At 40.9% G+C, this 26,213-nt stretch overlaps 2 protein-coding genes across 3 annotated transcripts in view; one reads left to right on the plus strand and one right to left on the minus strand.

Annotated features, from left to right (window-relative positions):
- Positions 1 to 547: 547 nt before the first annotated feature.
- On the minus strand, positions 548 to 16,273 carry LOC124281656 (tRNA-dihydrouridine(47) synthase [NAD(P)(+)]-like). Its single transcript, XM_046717594.1, has 10 exons — positions 16,039 to 16,273; positions 14,221 to 14,993; positions 12,703 to 13,259; positions 12,501 to 12,568; positions 8,059 to 8,100; positions 7,209 to 7,361; positions 4,521 to 4,637; positions 2,419 to 2,595; positions 1,252 to 1,348; positions 548 to 655 (listed from the first exon to the last, which is right to left on the minus strand). Exons 2-10 carry the CDS (start codon positions 14,970 to 14,972, stop codon positions 573 to 575), a joined length of 2,046 nt encoding a protein of 681 aa, XP_046573550.1. The 5' UTR covers positions 14,973 to 14,993; positions 16,039 to 16,273; the 3' UTR covers positions 548 to 572.
- Positions 16,274 to 16,407: 134 nt separating this feature from the next.
- The window catches only part of LOC124281652 (probable serine carboxypeptidase CPVL), a 37,904-nt gene continuing 28,098 nt past the window's right edge, over positions 16,408 to 26,213 (plus strand). The window contains exons 1-4 of one of the 2 annotated variants that reach the window (XM_046717589.1): positions 16,408 to 16,455; positions 18,445 to 18,520; positions 19,310 to 19,496; positions 21,134 to 21,252. In XM_046717589.1, the coding sequence (XP_046573545.1) occupies positions 19,346 to 19,496; positions 21,134 to 21,252 (270 nt within the window). In that variant the 5' untranslated portion in view covers positions 16,408 to 16,455; positions 18,445 to 18,520; positions 19,310 to 19,345. Of the gene's footprint in view, positions 16,456 to 18,259; positions 18,361 to 18,444; positions 18,521 to 19,309; positions 19,497 to 21,133; positions 21,253 to 26,213 lie in introns of those variants that run through there. The other variant, XM_046717588.1, reaches the window with a different exon arrangement.

Below are 26,213 nucleotides of genomic sequence, written 5' to 3' on the forward strand. Positions count from 1 at the left end.
GAAGTTTTAGAAAACAGAGAAACATAGTTTCAAAGGCCATCTCCTCCCAAAGTGTGAAAAAGGGAGAATTTCCACTCTCTGCACTTAACCTTTTTGTCAGGTGAATAAAGCATACGTGTTATTTTCCAAGATGAAACAAATATTATGTATGTTTTACAAGAGAGGAAAAAAAGCGTACAGCGTGGAGCAATGGAGTAGACAGACATACATATAACATTCATATTCATCGAGGCCAGAAAGACACTTCATCAGTGGTTTTGTGACGTCATTGACTTCAAGGATCTCATTGCCTTCAATGATACCGACAATTATCAGTTACAAACGCTGTCTGTGTTAAAACTACTCACTTTAAGGTCGATCAAAAAGAATGGAAGGAAAGATTTCCCTTTAAGTTCCAGCTGACGTCATGGATATGATGAAATGTCAGTCAGCTAGCTTGACCACCCGATACCATTAGTCGCCTCTTTTGACAAGCATGGGTTGCTGAAGACTAGTTCCAACCCGGATCTTCACTGGTAAATCCCATATCAAGCTGACAGAATGTGATAATAATGAAATACTGTGTACTCCTCTCACCTGGCTATCATGATGCCCCCCACAGCTGTGGTATCCAAGTACTGGTAGTATTCTTCATAGGACAAGACATCTCCATTCCCTACAACACAATCATTAGAATAACACTGAGTGCGCAGAAATATGCTACAGATTGGATTGGGTGGACAGGCTCAGTGACTTGCATGTCCTAATCGATTGTATCCAATTTTGTATGTACTGATGCTAAACATCAATGATAATGATGCAGACCACAGATATATATCATATATATATATATTTTCAATTTCAATTTCTTGTTATGATGGAGAGATTTCCCTATATGGCTGTTTAAGGTCTGCTGCATGTAGGGTGTGACAGGGCCATTAGTGAGTACTATTTTAGTGAGTGAGTTTTAGGCTACTTTTAGCAATATTCCAGCAGTATCACCGTGGGGGATGCTAGAAATGGGCTTCACACATTGTACCCATGTGGCAAATTCAACCCTGGTCTTCGGCGTGATGAGCTAACGCTAACTACTAGGCTAATTACCACCCCACATGGTCAGTAAGTTCCTATCACTGGCATGTTTGGGTATGAGCAGTCGTATTTTATGTCATCATGCCAAAACAGTTACATTGTTGCTCGTGTTATCCACCACTAGCTGATTATTCCCAGGTCACTGTGACCCAGCGGTAACATCATCCACACAATACTCACCAAACACGGGCATCGGTGCTGCCAGTTGGGCACAGCGGTTGATGTAGTCCCAGTCTGCTAGACGGGTGTAGCGCTGTTCCCGTGATCGACCATGGAGCTAGATAAGGAATAGAGTTGTTTCCATCAAATATCAGCCAATGTACATACAACATTACAATAATGCTTATTGCGAGAAACATTTATCAGACATGATAAAAATCAGCATGTTTACTTTGAAAAGTGGTGTGATTGGTGAATATTTTATGAGTGTTTCAATAACAATACGGTCTATTTCAGCCACTTTTGTTTGAAAATAACACCTATAGCATAGTTGTGATCTTCAATAAAGGTCTCAGTTTGATAGACTTTAATAGTTTCTTGTAAGCAATTAAATATTAATGGGCTTTTTGTTGAACTCATTGAACATGAAGAGTGAGTGAGAGAGTTTAGTTTTACGCCGCTTTTAGCCATATTCCAGCAATGTCACGGCAGGGGACACCAGAAATAGGCTTCATACATTGTACCCATGTGGGGAATCAAACCCGGGTCTTCGGCGTGATGAGCAAACGCTTTAACCACTAGGCTACCCAACCAACCCGAACATGAAGAAGGTAAGACATTTGTCAGCTATAAAATATGTGGACGAAAGCTAATTCTTTGCTTGCTTGGAACTGACAGGTAACTTATGTCTTTTAATACATGAGTTTAATCCTAGAACCTATGAGATAGCATGTCACTTCCAGGATAGGAAAACATTGGCAAAGGCAGTATTGCTTCAAACAATGTGTCTTGAAGTTTGTTTATAGTTTAAGTTGTACTCAGCAATACTGAAGCTATTTGACAGCGGTCTGTAACCAGACTGGACCAGACAATCCAGTGATTGGCATAATGAGTATGATCTACACACTTGGAATTCAATGAAAGGCATCAACTATGTCAACGAGTCTGACCTCATGATCCCACGATTTGTCGCTTTCATCACCTTTCACAACAAGCTGGGCTTTGCTGAAGACAAATTCTAACCTGATATTCATGCGTTGTCTCTTGGTAATAAGTTGACTTACTTAAAGTTAAATTCATTTCAACTACATCAAGGTCGTACAAAAAAAGAATTAATCATTGAGACTATTTAAATTATCAACTTATGATATGTTGTTAAAGGACTATTAAAAGAGAAGAGTTACTTACCGTGACTTCAGACACACCCCAGTCTCGTAGTTTAGGAATAAGGTTGTGTGCGATGTCCTTGTCTGACGAGATGCCAGTCCGCATCTTGAGGGTGAGGGGAACGTCCAGCACCGAGGTCATGCTCTTCACTATCTGCTCCAGCTTGTTAGGCTTGGACATCAACGCTGCACCTTCTCCCTGGACAACAGTGATGATTGCAGTGAGGGTGGGTGGGTGGTAAGTCGGGGTGAGTGAGAGTGATGGGTGGGGGAGTCAGGATGGGGGGGTCAAAGTCAAAGTGGGTGAGTGATGGGTAGTGGGGTGAGTCAGGATGGGGATGAGCCGATGGGTGGATGGTTGGGTCGGGGGGGTGAGTCGAGGTGGGTGAGCGATGGGTGGATGGTGAGTCAAGGAGGGTGAGAGATAGGGGTGGATAGTTTGGGTTGAGTGAGTGTTGGCAGTGGTGACTGAGTGATGGGTGGGTGGGTAGTCAGGGTGGGTGGGTAAAGTGATGGTGAGTGGGTAGGGTGGGTGGAGTCAGGGTGGAAGGTGAGTGATAAGCGGGTGGGTAGTCAAGGTTGATGAGTGAGTGATGGGTGGGTAGGTAGTCAGGGTGGATGGGTGAGGATAGGTAGGGTGGGTAGTCAGGGTGGATGAGTGAGTGATGGATGGGTGGGTAATCAGGGTAGGTGAGTGAGTGATGGGTGGGTTGGTGATGGGTGGGTGGGTGAGTGGTGGGTGGAATGATGGGTGGATGAGTGAGTGATGGATGGGTGAGTAAGTGATGGGTGATTGGGGAAGTGAGTGAAGGCTGAGTCAGGGTGGTGGGTGAGTGATGGGTGGGTGGGTGATGGGTGAATGAGTGATGGGTTTGAGAGTCAGGATGGGGGTCAAAGTGGGTGGAGTGGTGTGAGTGGGTGGGTGAGTGAGGGATGGGTAGGGAGTGGCCGGGTGGCGTGGATGATGGTGAGTCAAGGAGGGTGAGGAAAGGTGGTGGATGGGTGAGTGTTGGCAGTGTGGACTGAGTGATGGGTGGGTGGGTAGTCAGGGTGGATGAGTGAGTGATGGGTGGGTAGTCAGGGTGGGTGGGTAAGTGATGGTGGGTGGAGTCAGGTGGGGTGATTCCGGGTGAGTAGTCAAGAGGATGAGTGAGTGATGGGTGGTGGGGTGGAGGTAGTGGGTGGATGGGTAAGTGACTGACTGACTGATTTTGGTTTCGTAGCAATATTCCAGCAACATCACGGGCGGGGACACCCCAGAAATGGGCTTCACACAGTGAGTGATGGGTGGGTCTTAGGTGACGATCCAGGGTGGGTGGAGTACCTCCCTCTATGATGGATGGGTGGGTAGTCAGGGTGGAAGGAAGGTGAGTGATAGGCAGGTGGGTAGTCAGGGTGGATGAGTGAGTGATGGGTGGGTGGGTAATCAGGGTAGGTGAGTGAGTGATAGGTGGGTCGGTGGGTGAGTGATGGGTGGGTGGGTGAGTGGTGTGCGGGTAGGTGATGGGTGGGTGAATGATGGGTGGATGAGTGAGTGATGGATGGGTGAGTAAGTGATGGGTGATTGGGGAAGTGAGTGAAGGGTGAGTCAGGTGGGTGAGTGATAGGGTGGGTGGGTGAGTGGTGATGGGTGAATGAGTGATGGGTGGGTGAGTGATGGGTGGGTGGGTGATGTGAATGGGTGATGGGTGAATGTGAATGAGTGAGTGGGTGTAGAGAGTGAGTGAAAAGGGTAAGTCGGGGTGGGTGAGTGATTGGTGGGTGGGTAGGTGATGGGTGGGTGAGTAAGTGATGGGTGATTGGGGAAGTGAGTGAAGGGTGAGTCGGGTTGGGTGAGTGATGGGTAGGTGAGTGAGTGAAGGGTGGGTGAGTGGTGGGTAGTGGCGGTGGGTGAATGAGTGATATGTGAGTGAGTGAAGGGTAAGTGGGTGAGTCGAGGTGGGTGAGTCGAGGTGGGTGAGGTGGGTGAGTGAGTGATGGGTGAGATGAGTTGAGATTGGTGAGTGAGTGAGTGATGTTGATGTCAATATAAACAAGACACTGTTTCTTTATTCTTCACAGCTTCACAAACATGCACACAGCAACTTGTCTCTTCCCATTGACACCCAAGATAAAGACACTTACTCTTTTATACACCATATCAATGGGGCAGCCACAGTTGATGTCCACAAAGTCAATGGTGGTGACCTCGGTCAGCAGCTGGGCACAGCGGGTCATGGTGTCGGGGTAGGAACCACACACCTACAACAACATGAGAAGCTGTCACAGGAATGCAGGTTAAGCTGCTCCTCGAAACAATCCGTTAGTGTACCATCATCTCCAACTTGATGATAAAATTCTTGGAACTTAAAAATCAAAATAAGTTACCATGGTGAGGGACCACATGATTCTATATGAGAGAGAATCTCACCTGCTTTGAGTGGTATATTTCAAAAATATTCTAAGAATTAATTGGTCATGGCAGGACAGATGAACTCTAATAATATCAAAAACATTGGGTGGTGGGCGAGCTGTCCAAGGCGCCAGGCTGGTGATCCAGCGAGCATGAGGTGCCGGGATCAAGCCCACCTTTGACTGGGTGTAAAAACCTTGGAGTCAACTTTGTGTGCAGACTCTTTCAGTGTTGTCACAACCCCTAGTGTACAGTACACAACCCTGTGCACTTAAAAGAACCACACAAATCCATCGGTAAATGGCCACATGGTGGACACATGAATATGTGCAAACACCTAGTTGCAGGTACAGCAACGTGCAATAAAACATGGATAAAGTACTGTGACTATGTGTCCCAGTACCTCGCAAGGATGGGAAAGCCACATTAACTCGGTGCACCTAGTGGCTGCAAGAGTTGTATGATCCCCAGGAAGTTGAGAATCATTAATAATACGATGTGCCATTTCAGTTTGACATCCAATGATTGAGGAAAAATCAAAGCGCCTTTGAGCAGCAGCTGAGCTGGATATTTGCGCTATACAAATGTTAGTATAATAATAATAATTTTAAGAATATCATAAGAATTAATCAGTCATGGCAGGACAAATAGACTCTTGTAATAAAAACTATTGAGTGATCATAAGCTTAGTTTATTCTGTTCATACCCTTCTTTACAAAAGTGTATTAGCTCTTGTGTATTGCACATCAAATTGTTATCAACTGCAAACTGATCTAATCAAATGTAACACATGTTATATTTGGGATTACATTTCCTTAGTAAAGTACAGATTCCTGTACTTTTGTTGTTGAGCTGAGTCCCATCCAGGATTCAAATCATAATCTAATAAAGTTCATATATAAGTTGTGAGTGAGATATTTCATGCTTGATTGGCATTTTAGAAGATGATATTTGATGAACACAGAGATTTTTTCTGGGTTACATCTTCTTTTTATTCTCGAGTACAACATTTCAGGGCTTGTTCTGGCCCAATCATGAGGTAAAACTGAACAGTAACTGTTAACTCTGGCCGTGACGTCACAATGCTTATGACGTCACAATGCTATGACGACGCAATACATGTGGTGGTCAATACATACAGATGACATGGCTAATAGAATACATGTTATTATGAATATATAAGATGTCGTTTACTGCAAAATTAATGGATCAATTTAGAACTGTGCAGATACTTATACAAAATTGTTGATTGATTTAGAAGTGTACAGAGACGTATTTATAAATGTATAGATATTTCAGCTGTAGCCTGTCAGCCAGTAAATTATCAAATCTGAATAAGGAAAAGGTGTGACATCAAACTTGCCATGCCTAGCCACCTGATCACAGCCACGTCACACATTCTTACACAGAAACCATTGAACAAGTGGGCTGGTGAGTCAACAAATGTGTGCTTTGGGCCTTGTTACTGCCTGGTCTAAGTGCACTGCTCTGACACTGTGAAGGAAAGTGTTCCCTATGACTGAACTTTGGAACTGTAAACAGATGTATTGAAATGTATTTCCTGGTCATATCTGACAGAAGTTAGTTCATACCATAGGTTCAGGTCCATGGAAATAATGTTAATCCTATTTATACACAAATTTCAGATTGAATGAATTCCAGGGTCACATGAAACCATTCTGACTTGATAACGGACTAGTAGTGATTTACAGAGCAAGGTTATGCACAGGTCAAGGGCTCTTGCCATGAATATTTTCCTGATGATTTAAGATAATGGACATACACATTTACACCATATTTATCAAAAGATGCCTTCATTATCCTTGGTTGTTTTCTGAAACTTCGCATTTGTAAAATACTATACTGAGGCAAACAAATAAGGGAACACCACTTCACGGCAGCATTCCTAAACACATAAAAATTGACAATGGATGCAAGGAAATTTGATAGCGCGTCCACAGGGACGCAGAAAACGTCCAAATACTTTTTGCAAAATTTCAATCAAGTATCAATAAGTTATCACACAGTTTGCTACGAGCTGGGTTATGGTATCATTTGCAATTTGATAACTGTAATAATGTGATGATCATGATACACAATACAATAACAGTAACTGAATTACAACATAGAATCAATAATAATATTTAAGTGTCTGGGACCCCCATTTTGTAGTCCAGGACCCCTGAAAAGTAAGAGTATGAGTCCCAGGACCCTCAAATACAAGACTCAAGGAAAATCCCTGCCCTGAACTACCTCACTGCCTGTTCTCCCTAAAAGTGAGTGAGTGAGTTTAGTTTTTACGTCGCACTCAGCAATATTCCAGCTATATGGCGGCAGTCTGCAAATAATCGAGTCTGGACCATACAATCCAGTGATCAACAGCTGAGTTCTCCCCAAGAAGGAACTCCAAAACTACTGACCTGAACACCAAACAGATCTTCGGACCGATGTCGTTTGAGTAGCGCCCACTCAGACTGGTTGGCTTGGAGCAGCTTGGTTGCCACGGCCATCTCACTACAGGTGACGTCCGCACCAAAACCCTTGCATACACGTCGGAATGGCAGGTTACCCACCTGGAGCACACATACACAAGCCTACATTATCCATATACTCTGGCTGAATGATAATAATAAATATTAGAGTCTGGACCAGACAGTCCAGTGATTGACAGCATGAGCATCGATCTAAGCAATTAGGATATGATGACATGTCAGTGATCTGACCTCTCAATCCTGTTAGTCGCCTCTTACAGCAATCATGGGTTTGTGAAGTATGTTTCACATGAATACAAGGCTGACAAATCAATAAACAGCTAACTGTCTCATAATACAACAGCTTCTACCATGCAGCAACAAGACATCAGAAACACTTGTCAGATTTCATGGTTAACAGCTTTTAGCTTGGCATACCTTAAAAGTTAAAATAGTGAGTGGGTGAGTATGGTTTTACGCTGCTTTTAGAAATATTCCAGCAATATCACGGCAGGGGACACCAGAAATGGGCTTCACACATTGTACCCATGTGGGGAATCGAACCCGGGTCTTCAGCGTGACGAGCAAACAGCTTTAACCACTAGGCTACCCCACAGGTCCAACCTTAAAATAAATATGAGACTGAGCATTTCAAGAAGTCCACATGAACTTTCATTATTTTAGTATGCTTTATATCAATTCATGTACTAAGGGAATATGGATCAAGAGAAAAGTCTCTATGAAAGCAATTAAATTCTGTACAAGCAAAAGTAATAAAACACCTAAGTTTTGTACTTACAGTAGTCAGTGGTGCCAGATACAGCTTGCCTGTCAGGTCTAACTGTCAACAAAACACACATCAATAAGTTTGTTTTGCACTCAGCAATACTCTGGATGGACAAAAGGCTGTTAATAATAAGCCTGGATCAGACAAGCTAATGATTAACAGCATGAGCATTGATCTTTGTAATCAGGATTAGATAACCTTCAACAAGTCAGCAAGGTTGGTCACCAGTTCTGTTTGCCTCTTACGACAACATGAGTTGCCGAAGACCAATTCTGACCATGTTTCCCTGGACATCAACACAGTGGCAAAAACGCTTATGTAACAGTACTTATTTGTGTACATGTATTTCATCTTTTGCTCAGAGGATGAATACTGTGGATGTATAAGTGAATGCTGTGTTACGCCAGAATGCAATATTCCAGACATGTCACCAGTGACCATGACACCTGAATTCAGTAGGCTAGCAATACCAGTGGCTGAAAGCATGAGCTTGTGTCTTACTCTCAGACAAACCCCTTTCCCCAAACAAACCGAGGTTTGAGATTTCCTCAAACATTGACAAAATCTTAGCAAACTTAACAGTGAGTGAGTGAATTTACTTTTACGCCACACTCAGCAATATTCCAGCTATACGACAGCCTTCGAAGACTTAGAAACTCAGCTAGTTCAAATCTTGAACATGATATGTTTAAAGTAATTTGGACCAAGTAACAATTGTAACCATGGTAACAACTAAATTCATCAATCAGCAATTGTCACATTCATTTTTTATTATTGTTTACCTGAACAGTGATGAAACATTAAGCCATGATCTCATTAACCATATTTAATTTTGATGGAACACACTTCCATATCAACAACAGTGAGTTTCGTTTTACGCCGCACTCAGTAATAGTTGAGCTATAGCAGCGGTCTGGTCTGCAAATAAACTAATCTGGCCAAGACAATCCAGTGACTGACAGCATGAGCATTGATCTACGCAATAGACCGATCCAGTCTCGGCCGATAAGCCCCGCCCACTTCGTTTTTGACGTTAGCGGGGACAACCACTGGCAAATCACAATGACGTCACCACGCGGCGAAACGTTACGGATTGCGAACGCTTGTTGATGAATTCTGCTTGTGATACTTTGGTATCCGTCTTTTGTGAATGTTATTTAAAGAGGCAAGTTATACGTATGTGATTTTTAATATATTTTAGCTGGCAGATTACAACTGGCGAAAGTGAAAATGAGTTACATGCCCGCTGAAAAAGCTGCCTCGACTAGCTGCTGAGACTGTAGGAAGCGTAATTTCTTTCGACTCAATTAATCTATCTGGCAATTCACCTCCGTCCACAGATATTAGCAGGGAAAGGATAACTGAATTTTGTTGTTTGGGTTTATAATTTTTAAAACTCCGCGTGAACACAACCACATGGTCATGTTGCACATCGCCCGGTATCTATAAATAGATTATCAACACTGCGCTGCGGGCTTCTTTACTTATCCGTTTATGTTGTTCAAATTTAGTTCAATAATCTGAAAACATGGGTTTCAATCTTTTAATGAATTAAGAGAATGGTAAATAAAAGCAGAAAATATTTCCGCCTACTACTTCATGCACCTTATTTGTCTGTACAATTAATGTTAACAAATCAATCACAGCATAACCTATTTGATCTTATTTGGAAATCTGGAAAGGTAATTGGGCTTGTAAACAATATGTTTCCATGGACGATCTGGACATACCCAGAAGCAAATATTCAACAGCTGATCTGCAGCAACTCTCAGTGGAGTTTCTCTCTGTACACCATGATAAAATGACACTGAATATAAGGAAATCATTTTTTAATCATCATTTCCATTTAATTTTTCTATATGTACTTTGTTGTGGAATTCTAATTTACATACAAACTTCCACAATACTGGACTTCATGAACTGCCAGCGCTTATGTACAGGTATGTCACAGCACCAGAACACAAAGAAGATCCAAGATACAGTTTGCACCTGTACACTAGCTGACCCATCTTCCAGAAATAGGAAACATGTGATGCAAAATTTTTGGAACAGAGAATCCACAGTTATTCTAACAATTAACTAGCATTGAAATAGAATGTTACACAAAATACAAATGTAGATCTATTGTTTTTCATCAGAGATGTTTAACTGCTAACTACTAGTGTAAATAAGGTGCAAAGAATATATCCTATGTTCAAAGCCTTCTGTCAATACAATTATTGCTTCTTAATTAAACAATGATAATCTTTGTTTTATTAGATCTGAGACCATATCCCTAGAGGACATAACACTGATTTTGATCTATTTCCTTTTCTGAGATACTTACTGGTGTCATAAAAATTATAGTAAAGTTGATTCAAAATTTGGTAAAAGTCATAACAAAGGTTTAGGAAAACAGACATGAAAATGTCCTGAAGCGCTTCACCTCCTACAAACCTGTGTGCAATTTAATATGAAGCTCATTTTGCAAATAACCATCAACAAACCTTGAACAATTTGTCCAAATCCACCATCTTAATAAACACTAGCTTTGGCTCAGTCTTCAAATAGTAGTAACCTCCTAAAAACTTATGATTTATCAGAAGAATTACATCAAATATGGGTTTAATATATGTTTCAATCTTTATTCCATTACATGAAAAGTCACCTGAGATTTTTGAAAGTTATTCTGTTCCAGGACTAGATAATGCCTGTCCAGGGTTTGACCAAAATGTAGCCTTTGCTTTTTCAAATATTCTGGATGTTGAAATAACTTTAATGAGTTATGATACTAGCAATCACTTTCAGAATTATCTTATTAGTAAATGTAGTATTTAAAAAACCCATCTAAAAGCAGGAGCCAAGAAACTAAGTTAATACCAAGTGATTGTCCTGCCTTGATATGTATGGTGTTTGTTTGCCTAGTTCTGCCTTTAAAATCTAAAATCTGATATGTCAATCAATTAAATAATTATTTATTATTGATTAGATTATTATTAATTTTATTTCCTTCCACGCTTACTAAAAAAAGCAAGATTCTGAAAACATGTGTACCTTGATATCATTTCCAGTGAATTAATCAAAATTACAGTTGTAATATTACTCCTAAAATGTACCATTATATGTGAATAATTTATGTGGTAACAAAACTTCAAATAATGTTCTCATAATTAAGATATACACTTTATTTCACTCTGTCCAATACTCCAGAAAGTCACTATTCTTCTCACATAGTTTTCGTATTCGATCAACCTGGAGGATGGTAATTCAGGTCAAAGTCCCATGCAATTCTTTATAAAAAATCTGAAATATTTAAAGCATGGTTTTATAGGCACTCATATGAACTAATTTTGATACTTGGATATTGCATGATAGGCAACTGCTGACACTGACAATATTTCCGTTTGAATAAAAAAATATTACTCATCGAATATTTTGCTCTGTTAACAAGATACTGTAGGCCTTCAGATTGTGCTTCTGAAACTTAAAACATCCTAAAAATGTGTGACAAATTGAAGAATATCTAAGAGCTGAAGGGGACAATATCCGCCACATTGTTCTTTCATGTAACATATTTTGCTATTTCGTTGAACCTTACCGAAATGAAAATTTGTTTACATTGTGTCACGGCTTTCTAGCCTGTCTCTTTTGAGCTTTGTGGCGTACCAACTCAATGCCTAGTAGTGACTAAAAACGTGAAGCAAAACAATTTTGTAGTTACAAGAATTGTCCGTGTTTATAACACTTGCAAAGTCTTCAACTGCTATTTGTTGTCATCAATTGGTAATGATTTTGCACATGTGCAAAAGTGTGCAAATTGCGTGCAAATTCTCATCAGCAGGCAGACGAGGGTTTTCCTGAACGATGGTGCAGACATTTAACTGATCGTCAGGCCTATCGCGTTTCTTGATCCGCCTCCATTTTTGTTGTCTTGACCGTAATGGTTTTGTTAAGGTACACATCAAATCGCAGCAATATGTAATAAATATAGCGAGTGTAAATGGCATAATTCGAAGCACATCGCCTCGGATGCATCGTTTGACCCCGGAAATAAGTCTGACAAATCCACACAACGCGCCCGGCCTGCTGATTGGCCAAAATTGACGCATGCGCCAGTTTTGATTGACAGACTGGATCGGTCTATTGGGACATGTGTCGACGAGTCAGCGAGCCTGACCACCCTATCCCGTTTGTCAGCTCTGACAACAAGCATGGGTAACTGAAGATCAATTCTAACCCAGATCTTCACAGGTAGCATATCAACTAGATCATTACCAAACTTGGAAAATATCTTAGCACACTTTGGATAAGCATCAGTCAGTGTGAAAGAAAAATAAACGAATCCTGGCTCGAGTCAACAGCCCATGATGCTCTGTGTTAGTATCATCAATAAAACCATAATACCCGTTGTCATAGTGCTCTGCTTGCAAAGTATCAGATATCATCAAACTAAAACTTTTGAAATATGTCCAAACCTTTTTCTTTTCCACTGGACGAAGTTTTATCAGATCTTCATCAGTCACACAGCCCGAGTGTCTCTGACCTGTTTCTGGATGACCTTCACCCCCAGAACCAACCGCCCCACCCCATCACTGAGGCCAGCCTCACTCCCAGTCCCACTCCCCACCCTCACTGCTGTGGTAGCACCATCAACACTGGGACTCTCCGATGTTTCACAGGAAGTGTTCGAGTCTAATGTTTTACCATTCTCCTCCTTACGTCTCTGTTCATTGGCTGCCTTTCTACGATTATACCACGCCTGAACCTTCTTGACATTTCCATTGGCTGTACTAAAATCATACTTCTTCTTCCAAAGAAGCTTCTGTACATCCTTCACAAGGAAGTTAATAGTCAATGGATGTTTCAAGAATTTGTCATGCAGTTCCTTGTTGACGACATTCTTAAAGTCGGAATCGATGTGTTTACTGCCATATCTACACGCTATACTTTGTGAGCATCGCCCATAGTTCTCAAACACGTAGCATTTGTCACCAATGTCAGGAGGCTTATTAGCCATAAACTTGCCTACATCGTGGCAGAATTTGCATGAACTTCCATAAAAACAATCTCGTTCCATGATGATGGAGGGACAGACTTTTTCTGCAGCTGGGGGTCCTCGGTCGACAGGTCGGTTCCGGTTGCGACCGGTTGTCTTCTGCTTCTTTGAGGGTGGTTCAGATTTGTTCTGTTGTACCTTCTGTGATGCCTTCTGGCTTTCTCTAGGCAGAATGTACCTTAAAAGAAGCAACATTTACAGTAATAGTTCCATCAAAGAGTGTGCATCTTCAGTATTGCACAACACAGGCATGAGTGAGTGAGTATAGTTTTACGCCATTTTAGCAATATTCCAGCAATATCACGGTGGGGGACACCAGAAATGGGCGTCACACATTTTACCCATGTGGAGAATCAAACCCGGGTCCTTGGCGTTGCGTTCTATTTTAATTTTATAATTAAAACATGATTATTAAAAAAACATGGCAAATCTGCCTCGCTTAGAAAGGTGCCACACATCACTGTAAACATGATACAGAGTGTGCGAGTGAGTATTTCAGTTACCAGTGTTATATCGCTGCATGGCAGCTTGATCAGTGTAGACCTGACACTGGGGCCGTTCAGTAGCCTAGTGGTTAAAGTGTTTGCTTGTCATGTGAAAGGCCGGGTTCAAATAATTTTCATTCATGTTTAACAGAACGTTTAGACTTTTATCCTATTTGCATTAAAGTATTTCTTCGTTTTTTAATGTTAATAAATATGATTTAAAAAATAGGTATTATCATCATCATCATGACAATGGCTTTATCAAAACTTTGATAGCTATATATCATGTTTACCAGTGTTTACTGTTTCAAAACATTGTCAAAAACACAAAATGTCATAATTAACCATAAATGGAACGAACAAACATGCCATATTGCGGTTTCACAGCTAATTCAAGCTCATTCTGGTATTTACACCACCAGCCTGTGACCTAAGTCACATGTCTGAAACCCAAGTTCAGTCTTGTAAGCTGAGCTATTCACAGTAGAAATGATAAAACTAAAACTCAACTGAAAATTATGCTTTCTCCTTGTTCTGGCTAGTAGACTCAAATATTTTTGGCATGGATAGCACAAAATCACAGATGCCATTGCTGAGTTCTTCATACTGATGATTCTCACTAAAACCATAAAAAATATATAGAAGATTCCTTACTGTGGCTTTATCCAGGCCATATTTGACTTGCGGAAGTTCATCTGTATTTGTTCGTCAGACAGTTGAACATGTGCATCATTAACACTGTCCTCATCTTCCAATGGTCGCTTCATGCTCGTTGCATTAACATTTGTGCTTTCAGGATTACCACTGTCCTCGAGTTTCTCAGTGTTACCAGTGTCTACCAGTTTCTTGGTGTTACCAGTGTCAACCAGTTTCTCAGTGTTACCAGTGTCTACCAGTTTCTCAGTGTTACCAGTGTCTTCCAGTTTCTCAGTGTTACCAGTGTCTACCAGTTTCTCAGTGTTACCAGTGTCTACCAGTTTCTCGGTGTTACCAGAGTCTGCCAGTTTCTTGGTGTTACCAGTGTCAACCAGTTTCTCAGTGTTACCAGTGTCAACCAGTTTCTCAGTGTTACCAGTGTCTTCCAGTTTCTCAGTGTTACCAGTGTCAACCAGTTTCTCAGTGTTACCAGTGTCTTCCAGTTTCTCAGTGTTACCAGTGTCAACCAGTTTCTCAGTGTTACCAGTGTCTTCCAGTTTCTCAGTGTTACCAGTGTCTACCAGTTTCTCGGTGTTACCAGAGTCTGCCAGTTTCTCAGTGTTACCAGAGTCTACCAGTTTCTCGGTGTAACCAGAGTCTGCCAGTTTCTCGGTGTTACCAGTGTCTACCAGTTTCTCGATGTTACCAGTGTCTACCAGTTTCTCAGTTCCAGCTGGGTTACAAGAGTCAATTAAATTCTCCTCTTCCATGCTTACAAGTGTGCAAGATTTCTGAAACAAAAACATGATAAATTCAAGTGATGTTAGAAGCTTTATCTGAACAACTGATCTCGGTAAAGTGGAGTTCTCTTTCAATTACTAATTACTCGAGTGAGTGAGTTAAGTTTCATGCCGCTTTTAGCATAAGAGCAATATTCCTGCAATATAACAGCAGGGGACACCAGAAATGGGCTTCACACACTGTACCCATGTGGAGAATCAAACCCGGGTTTTGACACATGACAAGCGAACACTTTAGCTACTTGGCTACCCGACTGCCACCACCAATTGCTAGAACTACTAAAACATAGGTCACTTCATTGTGACTATCCAAAAACTAAATTTGATGAAATTTCTCAAGCTGATGTTGACAGTGGATGTTGAACATGGAAGCGTGCTGTGTTACTTCCTGATAGAGTCATAGAAGGTACTACATATTACTTGATGCATTCTTCAGCATGAACTTCCACTGCCAGCTTGAAGCTATGGTAGTCATGGTAGTTAATGTAAACTTTACCAGGGTGCTTTCACAAGTAATTAGCATGAATACTGCTCTTCCACTCAGTGACAGAGGGATCATGAACATGATCAAGTGCTGTGTGCACAGACAGTACGTACTGTAGTACCATATTAGTATTATTACCACACACTCTAACTCTAACTGAAGAAAATTCAAAGGGGATTCAAAGACTAAGTACTTAGAACCATGGACCCTACTGAAGTATTATAAAAAAATCGCATTAAGTGTACACACTACATGTCAGAAGCAATTATAAGGATCAAAGAGACAACCAGATCTGTGGCGGAACGAGGGCAAAACCCGAGAACCCATCGAGAGTGATAGGGTTAACACTAATATCAGTCGACGAACATTTGCCTTCGAAAACGAAATCATCAATCATGTGTACATAATTGTGTTCAGTTAGCACACAGACAGTGGCAGCCCTGGCACACAGCATATGCCGCATGTCATGAGTTGAAACTAATGGAAACTGACTCCGTGACAACTTCTAAGCATCGCTAGGGATTATATTATACAATTGTAGACATAACTTACTTCTGTTCACAACCCTCCCCTCGATCGTCTGTGATGAAAGACCGATGAAACTCGGTAACATGCTGTTATCCAAAAGGGTCCTGCTTCCTTGTTACGACAATTGTTTTCTGTCTATTACTTTAGATTTGTATGTTTGCTTTCTTTTGTAGCCAAAATAAAACAGAAATCAGTATTTTAATACACATAATTGTTGTTTAACAATGATGTTAATAGTTATTGTCGTAACGACGTTTTCGCGAGTTCAGCAATAAACTGGTCACACTGTTCGTTCGCGCAGCTCTCCTTTTTAATTCCTTTACGTAGACAGGAGCCCAGTCAATGTCTGACCAAGCTTCAGATCAGCGCGTGTCATATTTGTGCGGTTTCCAGATTGCCGTAAAGAGTAAGTCATCGCTGTGAGGAGCCTTCACTCTGAAAGTATGTTTACGAATAATGATAATTTTCTCATTAAGATAAAACTTACTTATCAAACTTTTCCACTTATTTTTAGTTGCATATATTTTTTCCACCCGTAACCCCCGCTTGAAATGTATTCTATTTATTAGGATTATTTCGAGGTTCTAGGGTTAGGTTTAGGGTTATAATTTTAGGGTAAGGGTAAGTGTTGAGGTTTTTTAATGAAAACCATCTGTTCTTTGAAGGGGTTACGGCCGGATATCTTTCATATATTTTGTCATCAGATTTTACCCCTTCCTATCCACACAGAAAAACTGTGTGTTATAAAACAGTGATCATTCATCCGCCCACAAAACATCACACAAGCTACGCACTCTACCCCTACACACGCCTACATATTAAATTACACATCACAGTTTCTAGAATATGCTGCCAGCTAAAAATGGACGCACAGAAAGAACCTTATCACTGGCATAATTATCATCGTGGGAAAGCTAGCACTAGGAAGCACAGCATTATGTTTCATGGTCAAGGAAGTTAAAAACAACAGGACTTCAAAAAATCAATTTTTGTCAATCTCATGAGTTTTTCAAATTTGCTTGCAAGAGGCACTTAGTTTAGAATCCTAGATAAATCTCTGTGAGTTGTATGTTTACATGTAATTTAGAATTGGTGTATTTCATCTAATAAGGCAGGGGTTCAAATTTTTTTTAAAAAGCCACTTGCCACAGGGCAAGTGACTTTAAGAAAGTAGCTTGTCCTGACTAATTTTCCACTTGCCCTGATTTTATGACATAATTATGATGATGTAATTATGAAAGAAGAAATCAACATGGTATTTGATGTTAATGTTTACTGGACTATTTATTGAAAAGTGATAAATAGCAAAGAAAGAATACTCTACTTTATTATCATTGCGAAATTTAATAGCTACATTTTGAACAGATATGAAATTAAATCAAAGTTTATTTGCAGTTTGAAACCATAAGTGGAAATTATCTAGCAGCCCACGGACAAGTAAGATACCATTATTTGATTGCCCGAAATGAAAACTGACTTGTCCCGGGGTGTTGGGCGATGGGATTTTTGAACCCCTGTAAGGGATGGGTCATCATTTGTTTGTTTAATACCGCACTCGGCAATATTCCAGCTAAATGACAATGGTCTGTAAAAAATTAAGTCTAGGCCAAATGAGCCAGTGAACAACAGTATGAGCATCAATCTTTGCAATCGATGACATGACATGTCAACCAAGTCAGCGAGTCTGACTACCCGATCCCGTTTGTCGCCTAGCTCTTAAGACACTCATGGGTTACTGAAGACCAAATCCTAACACGGGTCTTCACATCATTGTCTCTATTTACAACTAAATGTTGGCAACTAAAAGTTGACACTGTTCTTTCAAATTGTATTTAAAATTAAATTGATTAATTATACTTAAACTATAATTAGAACATTATTGAGGAATTTCTTTATGCATGAGCCATGATTACATTTTTGTATACAGTCATAAGACAAGTCCAACTGCCCAAAGTAAGAGGGGACATAGAGCTTTACTCTGTGCATCTTGGGGACATTCAAATGAGGAGAGTATTGACAGTGAGAGTCACAGACAGGGCTGAAAATCTAACAGACATATAACAGCCTTATAACATGAATGTTTGTTCAGTTGACAAAATGAACGCAATTATTCGTTGTTACTAACATCCTGGTACCCGATAATCATCTTAATGTTTTTGTGCAGATGATCATGCTATTTCACGCAGGAAGTAAGCAACAAGGAAGTATTGTTCACCCCACCGTGCAGCCTGAATATAGGGTACAGCGCAAAAGAGTTATAATTAGTCAGTGTAGGGCAGAGCAACTGGAAGCTAGTCCACTGCTGAAACAGTAAAGCTGTCACAGTTTCTGTTGACATAGCATTAGGTATTGCTTGGAAACTGATATATGTCTCTGTAATTAGTGTTGGTGATTTGCTGTCATCTAAATATACACCACTTGATGTTGCAGATGTACAGGGTTTGGGGATTGCAGTGTCATTGTGTTGCTACGTGGAAACACAGTGTGATGATGAATCATTGATACGGTGAGACAATCTGCATGTTGTACATACCTGTTTATTACTCAAGCATCTGATATTCTCTTGTACAGTCTGTTTTATATTGGTTTGTCTTGCAAAACTGTGCTTGTGTTTTAATAGTGTGTCCATGAATGGCTGAATAGTTTATGCCAAAGGAGTATTGTACCTTGGCAGAATGTAGGTAATCTAATCTTGGCCAGGTATACAAGCTGCACGAGTGACTTGGGTATGATGATGTGAAAGAGTCCATTTCTTGGTGGTGGTGGGTGGGGGAGAGACTTAAAAATTAGTTCTTTGGGCTATTTTTCTTGAGGGTAATTATTCCTATAAAAGAGTTTTTACTTTGTCACCAATATTTGTCCCAAAGTGACTAGTTCCATGAAACTCCTTTTTGTTGACAATGGCACATCATTGGTCTCATTAATCAACTTTTACAAAACGTGGGGTACCCCTGGTCCTGATTTTTATCCCAGAGCCTCACAAAACAATCTTAGCTTCAGATGATCCCAACTCACATTCTTTACCACTGACTTATCACTAAGATTGCTCTATGGTCAGGACCCTGGCTAGCCTGTCTCACAGTCCTTGAACCACGTTATTTTCCCTACTGCTTAGCCTTCCTTGCAATGCTAAATGAATCAAGTCTAGATTTCCTCAGGTTCAGGTTCTGAATCTCTGGTCTCCCTGGGGCTCCTTTTCAATTTAAATGGGTTTATTTGTCACTATCAAAATTATATATATTCAGAGACGAAGCGTTAATCTTGACCCTGGCATTCTTTCTCTCCTGTTTCACAGCTGCCAGACAACTACTCTCCTCCACCCTCTCTCGTCATGGCAGCCATGTTATCTCTGTTTGTACTGGTTCTGTGTGGGTCCGTCTCCATTGCTCACAGCTTCCTCCTTGGTGGACCAACTACGTCAGTGGATCCAGGACAACCTCTCTACCTGTCTCCGTACATCGCTGGAGGACACATTCAACAAGGTACTCTACAGTGCTCTGGCACAAATTGGTCACAACTGTTTGTGGGGGAGGGGAATATGGAGGGGAGTCCATGCAAAAATTTCTCTGTTTCAGTTTTTCAACAAAAACAAATATCAGAAATATGAACATTATTTCGGGACAGGACATTCAGTTGGGATGGCATGGTGCTGATAAGTCAGCAAAATATAACAGTCTGAGACCAACTGCCAACTCAAGTCGCCTACTTGAATTTTTTATTTCGTTCCTACTCATAATAATAGGACACAGAAAGTCACCATGTATATTTTAAGGATTGAAGAAACAGTGAAACTGTTGATGTTAGTTCATGCTGATGTGGTCGAACTAAACTGTATGTATTGTCACATATGTTATGTGTGGGATGACACTTTCTTAGTAAAGTACCGATTCTATTACTTTTCTTGGGTTCAATCCCATCCGGGATTCGAACCCACACCCACAGAGTGACCTTCACTACCTCCTCACCTCACCACACCTCACCTTCACTACCTCCTCACCTCACCACACCTCTTCACACTTCACCTTCACTACCTCCTAACCTCACCTCACCTTCACTACCTCCTCAGCTCACCTCACCTTCACTACTTCCTCACCTCACCACACTTCACCTTCACTACCTCACTCTCCTCACCTCTCCCTACCTCACCTTCACTTCCTCACCACACCTCACCTCCACCACCTCCCTCCACCTCCCTCACCCTCCTCACCACACTTCACCTTCACTCACTCCTCACCTCACCTTCACTACCTCCTCCCTTCCCACCTTCACTACTTCCTCACCTCACCTTCACTACCTCCTCAACTTACCCACACTTCATCTTCACTCACCTCCTCACCTCCTCACCTTCACTCACCTCCTCACCCTCACCACACTTCACCTTCACTACGCTCTACCTCCACTACCTCCTCACCTCACCACACTTCACCCTCACTCACCTCACTCACCTCACCACCACCTTCCCTCACTACCTCACTCCTCTTCACCTCACTCACTACCTCACCTTCACCTTCACTACCTCCTCACCTCACCACACTTCCACCTTCACTCCACACTCACCTCACCACGCCCCTCACCTTCACTACACCCTCACCTTCACTCTCACTACCTCACCTCACCACACTTCACCCTTCACTCACCTTCTCACCTTCACTACCTCCTCACCACACTTCACCTCTCCTTCACTCACCTAATCACCTTCACTCCCCTCACCCTCACCTCCCTCACTCTCACCACCACACCCTCACCTTCACTACCTCCTCACCTCACCACACTTCACCTTCACTACCTCACCACCTCACACCACACTTCACCTTCACTATCCTCACAACCTCACCACACTTCAACCTTCACTACCTCCTCACCTTACCACACTTCAACCTTCACTACCTCTTCACCTCACCTTCACAACCAAAGTTCTTTTTTGTTCAAATTAGAGTGAGTGAGTATGGTTTTACACTGCTTTTAGCAATATTCTAGCAATACCACAGCGGGAGACACCAGAAATAGGCTTCACACATTGTACCCAGACGAGCAGACGCTTTAACCATTAGGCTACCCCACAGCCCCTGGTACAAATTCATGCAGTTATATTCAATGTTTTCACTAACTATTGTTACAGCCCAGAATTTGAGTCGTGTAGGCTCCCTTCAAGGCTCATCGATACTGAGTTACAGTGGCTACATCACCGTCAACGCAAACTTCAACAGCAACCTGTTCTTCTGGTTCATACCTGCACAGGTAAACAGCACCTTTCAACTACACATGCACAAATCAATGTTTTTTTGAGAGTGATCAATGTTTTCTACCTAAGGGAGAAACACTTCTGTTAATCCATTAAGCTAGTTCAGTCTGGATTCTCATAGCACTTGGTATGCTGGTACAGTATCCATGGTAGCGTAGTTGAAACAAGGGGAGAAAACTCCTCCATTAAGTCACTTCAAAGTAGTGTAGGGTGTCATGATTACATATGTAACAGGAACTTAGTTCTTGTCAAAGAATTGGTTCAGTGAATATTTTTGTTCTTTCCTTGGGACACAATGTACATATTTCTGCATCCATTATATACATTTGTGAGTACTGGTGCAAACACCTAGTTGCGGGTACAGCAACGTGCAATAAACTTAGACAAAGTACAACTGTGACTATGTGTCCCAGTCCACCCAGCTGTGTATGGGTAAACACCTAAGGGATGGGAAAGCCACACTTACTGTGTCCCAGTCGAACCAGCTGTGTATGGGTAATCTAGTGGCTACAAGAGTTGTATGCTCCCCAGGGAGTTGAGATTGATAATACGACGTGCCGTTGAGATTGACATCCAGCGTGCGTGCGTGTGGTAATATCAAAGCCAGGGATTTATCAAGGGCTCCAAACAAAGTGCCCATGGAAGACAAGCAGGGGGAATTAAGCAACATTTCTTTGCTGTAAATGGGGATTTTAATTTATTCTTAAATTGAGAGACGTTTTACCAATGTATTAATGAAATAAGTATATCTTCTTCCTCTTTGTCATATCTATTGGCCTCGTTGTCAAGGAAGTACAAGTCTTTACAAGGCCAATACATTAGCAATGGCTGTATCAATAAGGAAAGATTTTGATTCCAGTATGACTTAAGCTTCACACTTGAGAACTAATATCCACTTCTGGGTAAGGATAGGTAAATCCCTTAATCCAGATATTTGTGGAAAACCTGTTTTCATTTTCCTGCAAAATTGTTGATACAGTATGACCTACACAAAGATAAACATTTTGGTAACTTATTCTGCCCAATTTGAGTTTGCTATTAGAATTTTCAGAATATTGTATTTGTTACATGGAGGATCTAGAGAATGTCCTAGAGCTACAAAGAGAATGAATGGTGTGGACCCAAGACTTTGAGGTACTTACAGATGAACTAGTAAAAGGGGGCTAGTATTATAGTATTATATAATATATATGGGCCGCTATGTCATTTTAAAGGAGAAAATGAATAAAAGTGTATAACAAGTCAACCCTTTAAAAAAGTTCATCTTTTAAATGAAGACTAATATTTTCAGTTTATGATATCAAGAACAGTAGTATCTCAGTAGCAGTATCTCACCAGCAAAAGTCTGCACTACTGACCAGCACACACACATACATGATTTTTATGAAATAATTTGAACATGGCATTAAACCTTTTTCATCCTCACCCTTTGTGACCTCCAACACACTCCCTCCATTAGATTCCTGGTCCTAGATTTTCAAAGATCTCATAATGCTAAGATAGTCGTAAGTTAATGTAAATGTATGGCACGTACAACTATCTTAGCGCTAGGAGAGCCTCGAAAGTCTAGGCCCTTGGTTTCTATTACATCGGCCTTGTGTTTATTAGAGACCCAGTGACAACTTACTATAAAACCAAATCCCCCTAAACTGTGTACCCTTAACATACTGTTTCCAAATATTAATGAAGCCCCAGCGATAATACCAGGTGGTCAGAACAGGTGGCGATACCAGAGTGAGTGAGATGGGTTTTATGCAACTTTTAGCAATATTCCAGCAAAATCATGGCGGGGGACACCAGAAATGGATTTCACTTATTGTACCCATGTGGGGATTCAAACCTGGGCCTTCGGCGTGCTGATCGAACACTTTAACCACTAAGCTTCCACAGTGATACCAGAAGCAAAGAGGAGTAATCCTTACTCGGTGTAAGTCAGAATGATAGGGATTATTAATTTTGTCAAAGTATGGATCAGGAACCTATGGGAAAAGCGATCTTATCACTATGGCAGTCGTAAGTCTGTGTTACAGGCTAGGAGTTACGATTGTCCTTGTGCTAAATCACTTGCAAGCAGGCCCAGGTATATAGTTGAGGCCCGACTTGTACTTTGTGAACAGGGCATAACGTGAATTAGAGGCCGGCATGTATTGGATCATCATGTCTGGTATTTATTGAGGAAAAACAGTACAGGCGATAACGTACCAGTGAATTAACTACAATGTGTTGTCAAGAAGATTATCTTAAAGGAAGAAACTTATCGATTATGTCAGTTCTGTTAGAAGGATGTTCATTAAAAGGAAGTCTTTCATGATTGTCGTGTTAAATATGATTGAGTAAGTGTTATTGATCTGACCCTCACTGCTGACTATTGCTGTACGGTGAGTTACAGGTGTCATTCGAAGGGTGGACATGATGTTATTAGCTGCAACACTATAAATATATATAGTTTGAGGGGAGGAAGGAGTCTTTCAGAAAGTAAAATATATGCTCCCAAACACTGACATGTGCATCAAATTTATGTAAATTCAGGGGATACTAAGAATGGTGTCATGTGGTACTAAGTTTCTTTGTCTGTTGTTGGCTGTATTCAGCAATTTCCAGCTGTATGACGGTGGTCTGTATATAACCAAGACTGTACCAGACAAACAAGATCTACATGATTGAGATTCAATGACAAGTCAGCAAGCCTGCCCACCCAATTCTGTTAGTCGTTTTGTACAATAGTGGGTTCCTGAAGACCAATTCTAGCCCAGATCTTCTCAGATCAGTGTGACATTAGGATCTGTATCATGCCTACTATCAGACTCACAATATTTAGCAAAATAGAAACAGGTTAAATTCATATATTGTGAGGAAATGACTTTACATCAAACATTATGGCATCGTAATGTTTTTTCAGACCATCTCACATTGTGTGTATAGGACAAAATAGGTATCAGAATTTGTGTTAGATTTAAAACCTCATTAGGCCAGACCAATTTTATTTCTTGTTATACGGAACCGACAGTCGTATTTCTTCAAGAGTAAGAAAAAATAAATAAATAAATTTTCCCCACTCAAAAAATAAAATTTTAATGTTTTTATTGTCCAAAAATGTAAACTTGCAAGAATTTTTTTAAGATTGTTTTTTGCCCCATATGCACTTCATAAATTGCCAAAAGTGAAATTCTTTTTTAGTATTTATAAGGAATATTTGACTGGTGATTTCTATTTGAATTTTTTCTCCTCCTGCCTTAAGGTTTTCTGAGGACAAAAATCCGTAAAACAAGAAATAAAATTGGTCTGGCCTCAGGGAAATAAAACCAATTGCAAGTGTAAACTATCTCTTACTGAAGCACATCTACTTGAATAAGCATTGTGGTTTATATGCACCTGTTAGACCTTGCGGTTCACCTATGAGGTTCACTCAAAGATGCCATGATTTGTCAGTTCAATCCTAGAATATTAATATTAAAAAGACATTTGCCATTCGATTTCTATATCATCCTGTACATTTCCTTTTGTAGATTGCATTCAAATTCAAAATATATCTCATTTGAGGGAAATTCTATGAGAAATCCCTGGCATAGAAGGACTTCTGTAGAATATCTCAGGATATTCTGGTGAAAGTCCCTGCTTATGGGTTATGCTACAAAATGAAGTCATCATATCATTAATAGGATGATGTCAATAGCAGTAAACAGGTTCAACAAGATAATGGTCAGCCACCCAGATTTATGTGTAATGATAAGGTTTGATCGATTCCATTGTAGCATGCTGACCCCCATACAGCTCTTCTGATACTGTGGCTTGATACAGAAAGGTAGATTTATGTGTAATGATAAGGTTTGATCGATTCCATTGCAGCATGCTGACCCCCATACAGCTCCTCTGATAGTGTGGCTTGATACAGAAAGGTAGATTTATGTATAATGATAAGGTTTGGTCGATTCCATTGTAGCATGCTGACCCCCATACAGCTCCTCTGATAGTGTGGCTTGATACAGAAAGGTAGATTTATGTATAATGATAAGGTTTGGTCGATTCCATTGTAGCATGCTGACCCCCATACAGCTCCTCTGATACTGTGGCTTGATACAGGAAGGTAGATTTATGTATAATGATAAGGTTTGGTCGATTCCATTGTAGCATGCTGACCCCCATACAGCTCCTCTGATACCATGGCTTGATACAGGAAGGTAGATTTATGTATAATGATAAGGTTTGGTCGATTCCATTGTAGCATGCTGACCCCCATACAGCTCCTCTGATAGTGTGGCTTGATACAGAGAGGTAGATTTATGTATAATGATAAGGTTTGGTCGATTCCATTGTAGCATGCTGACCCCCATGCAGCTCCTCTGATACTGTGGCTTGATACAGGATGGTAGATTTATGTATAATGATAAGGTTTGGTCGATTCCATTGTAGCATGCTGACCCCCATACAGCTCCTCTGATACTGTGGCCTGATACAGGAAGGTAGATTTATGTATAATGATAAGGTTTGGTCAATTCCATTGTAGCATGCTGACCCCCATACAGCTCCTCTGATACTGTGGCTTGATACAGGAAGGTAGATTTATGTATAATGATAAGGTTTGGTCGATTCCATTGTAGCATGCTGACCCCCATACAGCTCCTCTGATACTGTGGCTTGATACAGGAAGGTAGATTTATGTATAATGATAAGGTTTGGTCGATTCCATTGTAGCATGCTGACCCCCATGTAGCTCCTCTGATACTGTGGCTTGATACAGGAAGGTAGATTTATGTATAATGATAAGGTTTGGTCGATTCCATTGTAGCATGCTGACCCCCATACAGCTCCTCTGATACCATGGCTTGATACAGGAAGGTAGATTTATGTATAATGATAAGGTTTGGTCGATTCCATTGTAGCATGCTGACCCCCATACAGCTCCTCTGATACTGTGGCTTGACGGTGGTCCAGGGACCAGCGGTTTGTTTGGACTGTT

The sequence above is a fragment of the Haliotis rubra genome, unplaced genomic scaffold (assembly GCF_003918875.1).
Source record: "Haliotis rubra isolate DU_JTF1 unplaced genomic scaffold, ASM391887v1 Scf287, whole genome shotgun sequence".
Taxonomy (NCBI): Eukaryota; Metazoa; Mollusca; class Gastropoda; order Lepetellida; family Haliotidae; genus Haliotis; species Haliotis rubra.

What these genes read in the sequence shown, in the direction of transcription:
- LOC124281656 (XM_046717594.1), bottom strand. Translation starts at nt 14,972, where the DNA reads ATGGAAGAGGAGAATTTAATTGACTCTTGTAACCCAGCTGGAACTGAG. An exon ending in GTCCAGTGGAAAAGAAAAAG is followed by an intron (nt 8,101 to 12,500) that starts GTTTGGACATAT and finishes TTTTGTTGACAG; the next exon opens with TTAGACCTGACAGGCAAGCT. An exon ending in AGCACCGATGCCCGTGTTTG is followed by an intron (nt 656 to 1,251) that starts GTGAGTATTGTG and finishes ATTGTGTTGTAG; the next exon opens with GGAATGGAGATGTCTTGTCC.